Genomic DNA, 14,291 nt, shown 5'->3' on the forward strand with positions numbered 1-14,291 from the left:
GAAATACATAATAATATAAAATTCACGTAGCAATTTACATACTGAAAATATTTAAAAACAAGGAAGAGTAAACTCCGAAAAAAAAGTATATTAACTACAATAGGAAATGTAGTTTTGTGTTTGTGTTCCCCGCGCGGGCGCGCGCGCGCATGTGGTATGATAGAGGAAGAAAAGTGGGGATAGTGCGCGAGTGAGAGAGTATCAAGCGAAATGCAGTTTGGAGCGAGACAAAGAGAGAGGCTCATTTACAAGCAAGAGAGGGAAATACTAATACGAATTATGAGGGACAGAGATCGAACATTCGAAGCTGACGTCATAAGCTGCAGCTTCAAGGAGGTTTAAACGAGAGTACCAGTTCGTTCTTCGTACCCATACGTTGCGCTCCCGATAAAAACCAACGCCGATAGTTCGTATCTTCTTATCCCATGACAGTTGCTTATAAACCGTTGCGTAGAATGGATCGGTGTTTCCTCTTCAATAATATGCAAATACGACATTAAGTAATTCATAATACATAACAATTGTATAGATAATTAAAAGAAAATAGGAACCCTCCCTTTATTAGCGTCCAAATTGAATGTAAACGATTGCTCGCCGGGTTAGAATCCCATATTTTCCACAAAGCTATCAGAATAACTTAACTAAAGTGTTGTGCATCACATATAATTCGAAAAAAGATGGTGCTTTCAGAATGTTATGGATTCCTCAAGTATGCGTTGATCTGCGTGAACCATATATTTTGGGTGAGTTCGCATGTTTTCACTTTTATTTTAACATACACATTAACTATCGGCTATTGTGATATTACGTTCCATCGTAAGTAAATTATAATTGAATTAATTAAAAACTACAGTTAAATGTAAGTATTAAAAAAAATTCTTTATTTGACTTGGGTTTTGGAGTTACTGTGTAGTACTTCAAAGTTGCTGACAAAGTCATAAACGCCAATTTTCTTATAATTAAAATACATATGAATATGACAACAATAAAACTTATTCAATATATTTTTTGCCAATATATTTGTTAGCTTTCTCTAGATTTATTAAATGAGCAAACTAAAAATCCATGGTGCTCAAATGATAAATACGATTTAAATACTAGAATTAATCTTCTCTTTTTTTTTCTTCACTCAAAGCACTTACCATTTCAACTTTTCAATTATCAATGAATAAGAAAAGGAAAATTGTTGTATTTTGAATCAATAATAATAAGCGATACAAAACATGATATTTGAAACTTTTCAAATTGTCATCATTTTAATCGCTGAAATCTGCGATTTTCCACTTTAAGATTTGTATAAAATTACTAGCTGCAAATATGTTAATAATTGTAATTAACTGAATAATTGTTTTATGGTCGGTTGCTACATTTTTTAATTACTATATAAATATATTTGATAACAAAATTTTTATACTTGATTCACCATCAACTTAGATATGCCTATAATTTTTGTAAAAAAATATGTCTAAGATAATTTTATTATATTTTGTGGAATTGTACTGTCATATTCATTCATATGGAATCCAAACATTTTAACATAACATTGATATGCGAGAAAACATATTCAAGCATATTTGAGTAAAACGAAAGGATAAGATAATAAAAAAAATACTAGCATATTCAATGAAAGTTATATTTATAGCACTTTGAATTAATCAATAAAATTATTGCATTTCGTAATGATAAAGGGTAACGTTATTCTCAAGGGGATGTAATTTTCCGAGCGTGTTGTGTGCGTTAAGTATGCATACGGTTCGTGTATAATAATGTGAGTGATTTGGTTCAATAAACTTAAACAGTGAAAATTTTTGACGAAGGTAATTGTAACAAAAAAATTTCATGAAATTTAGATAAAGAACAAATATTACCATGAGTGGTAAATAATTTTCTAGTTTTAACTTAACTATTATTAACAATAAGAGCGATGAATAATTCTAATCATTTTTTATTTTTAATTAACGTATTATACTATTTAAAATTAAAAAGAAAAAATTTTCGAAAGATATATTGGCAATACTATAAATGAAATAAAAATTTCATAGTATTTATTGCGAATAAAAATAAAAGGAAATAAAGGACAAAAAGAACAAAATAATTTTCGTACTAGCAATTCTGTTCAATTGCACTCTTTTTCAGTTAACCCAGTAACTCCCCCCCCCCCTCTCCCCCTAATTTATCTCAAAACGCGAACTTATTTTCGGGATAATATAAGAACGCCTGAATTCATAACATAATCGGATAAACTAAAATTAAGAAATTGCACTATTAGCTACAATAGGACAGGCTATTCCGTGCAACTTCCTTTTTAGCGACTTTAAATCATCATTTAAAGAAACTGCTAAACACGGTCTTCCGTTTCATATTTCACAGAAATGTTACAATTTGATCGTGAAATTATATCAAAACCAAATTTTATTTCTACGCTGACGATTTCCTTCTGAATTCAACTAAAGTAAGACATAAATGTATGGCGAATTAAGTATGAAACGTAAAGTTAAGGGAACATTTCTTTAGCTTGTTAGTTTTTTGTTTTGCTGTCTAGCTTGAACGTAACTCTCATGGAGCTGAATCGATTGCGTCTGGGTGCGTAAAGTTCTTTTTCGAATCCACCCCTTTTTTTGCAAAAAATTTGTACTTCCCTTCGAAATCTTTGTCTTTATCGCTATCTTCGCCTTTTCTTCTGATTTCTTAATTTAATTTGTAAATACGACATATATGTACGTGGGAAATTTAATTAATACATAGTGAAGAATCAGCGTTACACTCTTAACACGATTATTGATGTCTATCATTCTCTTTAGACAAATCTCTTCTTTTTTTTTCTTCATTCATTTAATAACACTCGAATAATAATCTAATTGATCATTTAAAGATGTAAAGAACTTTCTTGTGATTAGCAAGACATGTTTTCTAAATCATGGAAATTCTTGTAAGCAATACATCGCAGTTTTTCAGTGCGAAGTCAGGTAATTCGAGAGAGCAGCTGAATCGATTGCATCTAGGTGGTGCGTATATCTCGCATTAATTGCCCTAAATTTCACTGATTCGTATAATTGATTTAGCTAGTTACTAATTGATGAATGCATATACAAATCAAAAAAAAATTCATTCAATTAATTGCTTAAAATAATTAAATAAAATAGCATCGTAGTATTAACAATTAAATAAATTAGTAGTGGTAAGTTAACTAAATAAAATAGTTCGGTAAAGTTAATTGCTTAAAATAATTAAATAAAGTAGCATCTCAATACTGATATCGAAAATGTTCCAAATAAAAATTTATTAACCGAGTGTAACAACCTTGTTGCCTTAAAAAAAAAAATATTTCAAGTTAAGATTTCTTATGTCAGCAAAGTTTAAGAATTTATTGGACAACACTTAAACTTTATTTTCACATATTGTCTATTATTTAAAATGACGAAACAACGTAATTACAGGAAATGAAAGTCTTCTTGTTACAATTTGACACAGCCATTTAAAAAAAAAGGAAAATCTCTTTATCACATGTATTTTATACATGTAAAAAATGAACGTACGAAAGAATCTCTTTTCCTTTTAACTAATACGTTATAACTAACAAGATATTTTTCAATGAATTGTGCGTAGATTGCAACGCAGTATAAAAGTTTTGCGCCATTTTCGACGATCTGCTGTTAAATCTAGGAATCTCGGTGGAAATGATGACTCAGATTCGCCGAAGTTATTAAACCGCAGCCACGAGCATCTATTCAACACCGCCTGGATTATTGTGCATCGATATTTTACCAAGCGATTAACAATAGTGCTTATGTCAGCACCGAGGCAAGCGTCGCGTCCAGTTTGAAAATGTTCAACGAGGAATAAGTGCATTTAAATATAGATTTCCAGTCAGAGAACGAATATGTTCTTCCTACGAGCTTGCGTCCTACACTACGGCCCAGTTTGCCCCTCGTCCCCTCCGTCTCTCTATTCATCATATCAACGCTTGGTGTACTCGTTTAGTCGAATCTCGAAATGATAATCGATCGAAAATCAAACGTGCCGGGCGCATTATCCCGCGGAGACAATAGACACGAGAGAATCGTGGGAGAGAAACGCGAACAGCGCGGTTTCCTTGATTATGATGTCTGATATTAAACTTTACTCTACCATCGAACACGGGCACCTCAGCGTGAAACTTTCATCAGATTCGAAGATTGTTTTTTTAAAATAACCGGCAGATCGATGAAATCTCGAGGACAGAAACCGAAGATAAAAAAAAAGGAAGGAAATATTTTAATATCCGAGTGAAAAGACGAATAACTAGTTGGATCTAGAACTAATTGATCGCGTACGAATTTTAAAATCATAGTAACTTCTCTAGAATGAACTGGAAAGCTAACTTGTCACGTACGTTTCTTATTTCTTTCCATATGAAGGAGAAAACGCATAGATGTTTGAATGACGATAGTTATTTGTAATGATGTTCCACAAATGAAATATACACATCAGACGATGTTGAACTTGGACCAGTTGGCGCGAAATTGAGGAGCCAAATGCTTTCGAAGAAGTTGCCTCCGGGCCATGTGTCATCGAGATATACGGCTCTCGTATATCTCAGTACCCTGAATTTTCGAGAACAATGATTTAAGATCTTTTTATGACTTGAGAAATAATCGATAATTAATTTAATAATTCGTCGATTGTACATTTCTCAGTGGTTTCCGAGATTGTTCACGAAAATCGAATCGGTAGGTGTTTTGTTTTTAAAAAAAAAATCAATGATGAATGGTACGACGGTTTATTTTTATTGTTGAAATGAAATCATAGCACTGAAAGGGAATCTGACATCAATTGAACGCCTGTGTGTATTATCCGTGACAGTAAACCGTCTGAGAAATGTTTGCACAGGTGTTAACATAGTTTCCCTTCTATAGACTTGGACAACCCCAGCTGTTTGAATAATTAATCTTTAATAAACGTGGGTATTACTCTGTCGATATAAACTGGTTTCTGAAAATCGGTGAATTCATCAATCACCAATGTCTAACTTTAGTTTTCCTAGTCGAACGAAAATGATCTAACGAATCTAAAATCAGGGGAACATAAAAAATACAAATTTAAAAGTACGCAAGAGACTGGAACACATGAGAGAGTCGGAACATGAAGCTATTTATCCATGGTACGTGCAAATTTATTATGTAAGCTATGTTGTGTAATTCATTCCACACGATCTGCAGAAACCGATCAAGCACAATACTGTTTTTGAATAGATATCTCGATTGAAGAGGGAAGCACGAAGTCGTTTTAAAAACTTCAAATAATCTTCTTCTTTATATATATATATATATATATATATATATATATATATATATATATATATATGTTATATGAAATATTTAATTCTTAATCCTTAAAAATAAAGCTATTGCTCTTAAAGAACGTTTCTATAAGTAATCTAATACGAATTATCTTGGAAATTAACGCCAAGATATCGAAGACTCACTTAAACAAACTTATTTCGATTCACTATTAAATAATAATTCATTGAAACGTTTTTCACAGAATGTCCTTGCTTCAAGCACGAAAATCAAAAAATTGCAAAACTCGTAGAAATATTCTGAATGTGAGTGTGTGAGGGCAGCGGGGCAAAGGTATGTACAAACATTCATCAAAATTGATACAGTGTGCATACTGAGTGTTGATTTAATGAATTGTACAGGAAATTATGTGTAACCATTTACATAAAAAAGGAGAAGATTGAATATATGCCTAATTGCAGATTCATCTTCGATATTAAATGCCATTTTTTCATGTTAAATACGTACTCTTTAATACGTATCCATAATAATTTCACTCGTCTATCTGCAATTTTCAAACTTCTTCGGTTTCCAAACTCATCCTAGTACCTCATCTGAGAAAAAAAGCACATCAATAATGGTTCTGTCACTTTTTTCTTTTTTTTTTTTTTCTTTTTTTAAGTGAGATACGTGTCACGTCCGAGCCACCTCTGTGTCTTGATTCATCTCCCTGATTGTATCGGCAAAGAATCCGTTTGATTCAACCGATCCACCAGAGTTCTTGCATCTGTTTCTTACATCAGCATTCGCAGCTCGGACGAGCGCGAGACGAGTGGAGAATACAGGAAGTCCTCTGTTTAAACGACACGCCTGTGCCGGGATTACACGTTGAGTGGAAGTCACGAGCGAGTGTGTTCTGCTGGCTTAACCCACTGAATCTTCGATCTTGATGTCTATTCCTCCCTCTGTAAACACCGTGTTCGAGCGCAATACTACTTATAAACTGTTTACACATGGAATATAACCCAGTTTCGTTAACCAGTGATAAATGTAACGTTGTACATGCACATACATGCATGTATGCAGAAGATAAGTCTGTACTTGATGATTGAGTGGGTATTAACATCACTTATGCCTACATGCGGTGGCGAATGTACATGCAAATATGTAAATAAGGAAAGATATGCTAAGTTCAGCTTAACCAGTTTGCAGTTATTGCTCAGAATAAAAATTTGAAAAAAAAACCTTCAAAGTATCATGAATATAAGCGTCATAGAAAAGTCTGTAGAAAATAGCAATAATCCATAACAGTTAACGTGTTTATGCTACTATTTCTTAGCATCTCATTTTTTTTATAAATCATAGGTTTTTGGGAGAAAAAAAAAAAAAAGAAGTTTCACTTACTTTGTTTCACATACTATTCAATGTGATGGGTTAAACAAATTTTTTTTAATTCATTTGAGCGAAGGAGGAGAAAATTTATTATAACAAAAATACGAATATTGCAGTTTTTTTTTTTTTTGTTGGAAAGTCTCAAGGTAAAGATGAATGTTTAGTATGTTGTTTCGAGGTAAGATCCATGGGGGACAAATGCTACCACGGCTGTTGCAAAAAAGAAAGAATGGGAAAGGCCAGGCGTTTTAACATGAAAGCGCGCACATCTGGTGGACAAGCCGTTGAAAAGGGCGCGTCCTGTCCCGGTTTGTCCGTTTCGCAAGAATACTTCATTATTTATCCATACGGCACACTCTGAATGACGCTTAAGCCGTAAACCAGAATTCTCGTCCCTTGCTTTCTTTGTTTCAATGAGACCAAGAAGGTCAGATTATTTTATATTTTGCAGGCAAAATGGGAAAGCATCTCCCTTTGCAGCACGTCGTTTGCTCCATAAAAAAGGGGGAGAAAAAAATAATCGTAACTACTACTGGATTCTATTGAACTTTCATTGTCAAAATTATGAACTGGAGGGCTGACTAACTCTTGTATAGAACATTTCCTTTCCTTTCAGATTTCTAAAGATTTTGTTTTCAATTTTTACTTTCAGGTAGTGTATATATGCTGTTTGAAGTAAAAAGAAGAAAGATTATAATTGGAAAATTTAGTTCAAGAAATTGTGATAACCGTTTAGAAAAGAATAACTTATAGGATGTAAAATTTCTGTATGCTATTCTGCTCGGAACGTGAACTGTACTGTAACTTCCTGTTCCCTTCTTAGGGAGGCCAGGCAACGGTACCCTGTTTATCATGAAAAAAGGCCCCACTGAACCCTGAAAGCTTTCAAAAAAGCGTTATCGTAATCTATAGTAGTACTCTGTCTTTTAGAAAATAACTTGTAAGACCTTTTAACGCATCTCTTTCGCACATCGATGGTTTCCTATCAGTCTTGCGCAACAATCTTTAAGAAGGGAAAAAAAAAAAGAATTTTAGACTCTCGTCTAATTAGCTTCTGTTTGAGAATTTTTACAGCACTCGTTGTCAGTTTAACAACTTCCTTTGGATCTTTTATTCGTCTACTTTCTGTTTTTCTTAAAAAATAATTCTATTCGCCTTAAAGTTAAAGAAAGAGAAGATTAACGAAAAAATTAATTAATTTAAGATCTCAAACAATTAAACTAAGATCTGGTTTTTATTTTCTTCTAATAAACTTTTATACGATCTTTTATCAGATAAATAAACTGTATAACATATTTATACAAACTTATATTCTCACGAACACAAGTTGAAGAGATGAAATTTAAAAAACGATCAATTCTCAAGATTTTATACATTTTGTGTATATTATGAATTTTTGCCACTTAAAATTTCACCACACAGTCCACTGATACGAAATTATCAATAAAAGTTGATCGATATTCTCTAATTTTCAGGTTGTAGGTCTGGCAGCAGTAATCCTAGCGGTATGGATACTAACAGGGCAGACATTCCTGATATCCCTGGCTGAGGAACAGCATAATCTCAATGCCGGTCTCTACATCCTGCTTGCAGCTGGGATCCTGATGCTGATAGTCGCTCTACTCGGTTGTTGCGGCGCCTTCCGCGGGTCCCAATGCATGCTGGTTGCTTTCTTCAGCTGTCTGCTGGTGGTTATCGTCGCGCAAATCGCGGCCGGAGCATGGCTGTACACCAACAGCAACCGCCTCGAGAAACTGGTCAAGTCTTCCGTGATAAATACCGTTAAGGTATCGAGCAATTACTCGGCTTTATCGCGCGTTAAACGCTCGTACCACTATCCGTTAAAGGGAATTTGTAATTAGCCTGAACTCGACGTCGTTTGTACCCGTGCCGATCGTCTATAATTAGTCCATTTGTCTCTTTGAATTGGCCTCCTCCAACGTCTGTAATTACTCCATTGATCATTTTGAATTAGATACTCGTCTGTTCGTTCAAACGTTCTCTCGTTGCACCTTTTTTTTTTTTTTTTTTTTGACTATCTATTGCTCCGCGACATGATTCAACTTAAACGACTTTTGGGTATAGAGTTGGAAATTTTGTTGAAAGTGTTACAATTACATTATTGCAATTGTATTCATGCCAATTCAGAGTTTTATGAATAATTGAAGTTAAACAGGCAGTATAATAAGTATTTTATTTTCAAAAGTTGCATATTCTTCAAATTTAAATTTCCTACAAATGGATAAATGTCTGTGATTTAGCTGTAATAATTTCAGAATTCTTACGCAGGTTGTGTGTACCAGTTTGTAATTATTATCTAGAAATGTTGAAATGCAAATTTTACTCAACAGTACAGCAAAGCTGCAAATAGGTCATACATACACGTGTAAATAATGGGTAAATAAATATGTCATTTAATCTTGTTTCATTCCTCATTTTAGAACAAATATGGCGTGGATACTGCTCACACAGAAACCGTGGATACTTTCCAATCAGATTTGGGATGTTGTGGAGCAACTGGCCCAGCGGATTGGACAGGTAGCAAATACGCGAGGAGCGACTCCTCGAGTCCCATCAGCATAACCGTTTCTGGAGACCCAAATAACGTGTTCAAAGTACCCGAATCCTGTTGCAAGGACAAAGAGAGCATTGCTTGCAAAGCAGCTCAGAATATCAAAGTGGCCAGTGTAGTTAGCCCAGCAATTTACAGCGAGGTAATATCTTTTCTGTCGTATTGTAATAAGCAGTAAAACAACTGCACTACGTAAAAAATATTTCCCGACGTCCAAAGAGAAGCAATTTCAGTTGAAATTAGTTTCAGGAAGCTAGATAATAGATTTTCATATGTACTTCTTGAACCAAACTGTAGAATTTACTCTGAATTAAGCAAGTAACCAAACTTGTAATACCTTTGTCAGAATAGTCATTTGAATTACATTTAGAAAAATGATTTATTTGATTTTAATTTTGATCATTGGAAGATATTTATTAGATATACGTGCCAATGATTGGAAGCTGGTATCAGTTTCAAGTAGAAAAAATAGTTTTGCATATTTTTTTTCATTAATTAAATATCTCGCAAAACATTGGTTAACTTTGCAAAAAAATTTAACGACCCCACCAATCCCCATTATTGAAATAGGACAGAGTTCCGTGACTCATTGATGGAATCACGCCTGGTTGAACGCGTTAATGAGCCGCCGATTATCGTGAAAGTCGTTGCTCCGATCAAATTTGACCGATTCTTTCCTTTTCAGGGTTGCATAGACAAGCTGATGGACGCACTGAACAGTCAGAGGAATATAGTGATTGGCGTGGCCGCTGGCATAGGCATCCTGGAGCTGCTTGGGCTGATATTTTCCTTGGTGTTATGCTGCGCAATCGGTTCTTCCGACAGATACAAAGCTTGAGCGTAATGCGTTATTAGGAGCTGATGTGTGTATAAACCTTCCTTAACGCCACATATCGTCGTGTCACAATCTTTTAACCGGTATCGCGATTATTGATCTCTGTGCCAATCCGCGTAGGTTTCTCGTATCTGTCCGTAGATTCCGATCGGAATGAGAAAGATGCTTCTCGAGCTGGGATTTCACACAAAAACGAGGGTTCTGTTTCCAACGTCCAAATCGAATCTCTTATATTGACAATGTTCTGACATGTACGATTTCAGTACTGTGTACTATTTGTATATTCTTCGCAAGATTTTTAGACATTGTATTATTACTATCCTGCTCAGGGACGGAAACGATCAACTTTTTATCCGTATATATTTTATATTTTCCGTGATTTTCGTTTGCACAATGCTGGGTGATGCTATCAGTTTAGCAAATTAAACAGTTTAGCAATTAATCTCCCGGCTGCGCTAGAAATGCTAATTTTCCAAATCACTCTGTACATTCGTACTCCTTAATTATACGTTCGTCGACTCGGAATTTTATTTTCATAATGAACTCTATACACTCATGAAATCAAAGAGGGAACGTTGGGTTTAATATCGAGGAAGGTGCGTACAAAGAATTTTATTTTTTCTTTTCTTACTGCCAAAATGTTTTTTCTATCTGTACATCTCTTTTTCCATTATGCTAAATGAGCATTTAATAATGTTTTACAGAGTACCTAAGTATATGATTTACACTTTTGTTAGGCCAAAGTAGTAGACCAAACTAATGTTAATGTGTTAATGAAGCAAAAAAGCGAAAGAGAATGAGAGAGCGAGAGAGAGAGAGAAAGAAGGATGAGTTGATTGGATTTTGCGTGAGTAATAAAGATGTCGATAACTCTTTATTGCAACTGGTATATGCAAAATATTTTACGAATTCTCTCTTTAGATTGTTCTACTCTGCAGACTGCTGTAAAATAGTCTTTATTCTTTCTGTGCAGGTATAAAATATTCTCAATATGGCACAATTTTTTTACCATACTTTTTACTATATTTTGGAAACATTTTTGGAAGTCTTCTTTCATTTATTTTTATAAAAGAAATGAATGAGCCTGACCAACTTGAGAGTAATTTTTATACCACGTATATGATATTGAAGTGAATTTATGAAAATTGAACGTTGAAGGAAAAACAGATGTCTCGTTGATATAGATTTAAGAAAAAATTATTTTTATTCATTAAATATGATTTCATTCAAAATGTGATACAGGTGGATTGAAAAATAATTTAAGTTGGTCAGGTTTAATATAAGGCTTTAGTGGAAAATTATTCCAAAATTGTTCGGTTATTGCCAATGTACCAGTTTTAATATACATAAGTATATATATATATATATATACATATATTATAATAGAAAAAAAAAATGCTCTGAAAAGATCAATCTGATAATTAATATTGATGTCCAAATGAGATTATATTATTATAAGAATGCTACTAAGCGGTTTTATCTCTTGTAGCGTTATAGTCTATCCATGTTATCTTTAAAATAAAAAAAAAAAAGAAAAAAGAAAAGTGGTAAACTTTTAAGAGAGAAAAAGAGAGATGGAGAGAAAGAGGACATAGCTAAACAGAAGCAACTAATTTTGTAAAAGTTAGCTCGTTGCTGTAAAAATTCATGTGATTTATTTTATCGGTGTTCGATGCTTTCTGAATACAATATTTTTTTAACGAGGGGTTTTAGCATATTGATTATCGATGAAATTACTTAGCAGCGAAACCGATCAGAGATATAAATGTTTCATTATAGAAATTATAAGCGTAAAATTTCGTGGGATGTATTAAAAATCGCTGCTGTTAATATGTATGAGATAAATAATTAATATTACGCATACGTTTAAAAAAAAAAAGATATGGTACCTTGAACAAATTGATAATCATATTGAAGACCTAAATGTTTCAAGAAGTATACTGTCGTAATGAGTAAGAGCTGCTTTTGGAATAGTTGTGTCTTAATAGATGTGATTTACAGATTTGACGATGAATCTTTAGTATAGGCAGTGTGTAATAATAACGAATAGAGCAAATGTTTATTAACTGTTTCACTAATATTCATCGTCAAATGAACTAGTATAGGCTAAAATGAAAAAAAAAAAAAAAGAAATCTGCACATTTATTCTGGTGATGAGTATGATGGTACAAAGCAAGATTGCGGAAGTATTTAAATTCTCTTCTTTTTTTTTTTTTTTTCTTTTTTTGAGTATATGTGCGTTGAGCCAATCAAAACGTGCAGGATACAGATCGTGGTATCTAGTCTGTAAAAATTGAATTCCTAATTTACCAAGTTTATTTCGTCTTCGGATTTATACATTGTTTATTACATCTATAATGAATCAACAGATTGATGAATCAGTATATCAAGGAATTTTATTATTTATCAAAACGAAGTGAACGTTTCATAAATTTATTGAAATATAATATTATTGGTAAGCAGTGTGTTGATCTGGTCGCTTTGTTATAACATTATTTTCATCTCTCTTTTCTTTTTTTCTTACGTGTGTAAAAAAAAAAAATAATAACGACGTACGCAACGACAGTGTATATTGTCTCTTTTATTAACCAGAAATTCTTAAAACTGATATAAAAATTGTACAATTTAGTCTGCCTTTTTTTTTTTTTCGTACAGGCGTCGTTATCATTTCACGACAAATGACATTTGAGAAATTCTGGTTAAATCGATAGATAATCGTCTATGCGCATGTACACGCGCATATATCTGATGTTAAACGTACATATGTAAAAACAAATGATAGCTAAGAATACGAGAGCACTGTGCCACTTATAAAAGTAAGAATGATTGCCTGATGAGCAAATGAAAAGACGGTATTTCGATTATTTTAAATTGCGGCTATATTTATAATTTCCAGCTGTTCGTTAATTAAGCGCAATACTCTGTGAATCGTGAAGTTCGTTTGTCAATTATCATGCGTTCGTATAACGTGCGAGTTTAATTTAAATAGTCTGATCTCGAGCAAATCTTTTCGTCGTCTCGACTTTTATAATGGAAACAATTGAATTTAAATTTTTTACCTTTGTGCTCGTAACATTTCTAAGAGAGAATGATATGAAACTCGAGCGTAAATTATAAATTCGAGTTCAAACGTATCACATTACGTTGTACATTCGCTGATATAACTATTCCACTGTGTAAAATCTTTGATTATATTTTATTGGATGAGGATGAGTTTGGCAAGCGTCTCGAAGAGTAAACGATCGCTGTTGCACGTTTTTGTACATGCGTGTTAATTATTATGTAAATTCCGTCGGTCGCTTTTGCTTGCACGATCTTATGGGAAAATGAAGAAACCGATACGAGCGATAGATGCGATTTTAATGCGAAAGAAATCATAAGACGAAGAGAAACGTACAAGAAACGAGAAATAATATATATTGGGAAATATTGTTCGAAAGTGTGAATGTTAAAATCGAGAGTATGTCAAAAAAAAAAGGCAAACGAAGATTCCACACTCGAGATATCAAAAAAAAAAAAAAAAGAACAAAGGAGAATAGTATATATTCATAGAGCACGTGACAAGATTATCACTCGTATAACACCGTTCTTGATTTTGATATTAATATATTTATATACACTTACATAAACGTATATATACATGTATATACATATTTTCTTACTGATTTTTAAACGAGATACTTTCATTCTCACTGATTTTTCATCATTTATTCCTTTGAGAAATGTTTATACACGGTTATATTGTATGTTTCCTTATACAAGAAAAAGAAACACGCAGGTTTCACCTTGGTATAATTCTGTGTAGCGTGTAATTACCAAATAAGAGGATAAGTCGCACTGTACGATTCATTTCTTTTCGCTGGTATTTCTATTGAAAAAGAAAAAGAAAAAAAAAGCAAGTCGACTCTGCCCTGTGCACTTCCGAATATTAAACGATAAACGATATTACTTTCCACCATATTTTACAAACAAAGCTAGACATGACACATCTTGACATATACACAATTTCCAAGTGTGTGCGTTCATTTGCAATCTTATATATGTTATGCAAGTAAATGTTATAAAAGATGTTCGAAGAGTTCAATATACACTTAATGGAACCACTCTGTGTTACTTTCTCGCTCTATCCAGTCCTATCCAGCAGATTCTCAAATTTCAATCATGATATCTTGTGCAAATATTCATTCAAATGTCATATCTTTTACTATTTGAAACGTTACCATTGTTTTATTTA

The 14,291-nt window shown here is 33.1% G+C and overlaps 1 protein-coding gene and 1 long non-coding RNA gene across 2 annotated transcripts; both read left to right on the plus strand.

The window, feature by feature from the left end:
* The first annotated feature begins 30 nt into the window (after positions 1-30).
* On the plus strand, positions 31-13,930 carry LOC122527705 (CD9 antigen-like). Its single transcript, XM_043652104.1, has 4 exons — positions 31-743; positions 8,126-8,437; positions 9,092-9,364; positions 9,908-13,930. The coding sequence occupies exons 1-4, from the start codon at positions 678-680 to the stop codon at positions 10,058-10,060; spliced, it is 804 nt and encodes a 267-aa protein (XP_043508039.1). The 5' UTR covers positions 31-677; the 3' UTR covers positions 10,061-13,930.
* LOC122527706 lies at positions 3,215-8,118 on the plus strand. The gene is made up of 3 exons (XR_006306394.1): positions 3,215-5,140; positions 5,524-5,612; positions 5,941-8,118. It is a non-coding gene; the product is annotated as an uncharacterized LOC122527706 (long non-coding RNA).
* Positions 13,931-14,291: the final 361 nt, after the last annotated feature.

The sequence above is a fragment of the Frieseomelitta varia genome, unplaced genomic scaffold (assembly GCF_011392965.1).
Source record: "Frieseomelitta varia isolate USP_RPSP 00005682 unplaced genomic scaffold, Fvar_1.2 scaffold_230, whole genome shotgun sequence".
Classification (NCBI taxonomy): domain Eukaryota; kingdom Metazoa; phylum Arthropoda; class Insecta; order Hymenoptera; family Apidae; genus Frieseomelitta; species Frieseomelitta varia.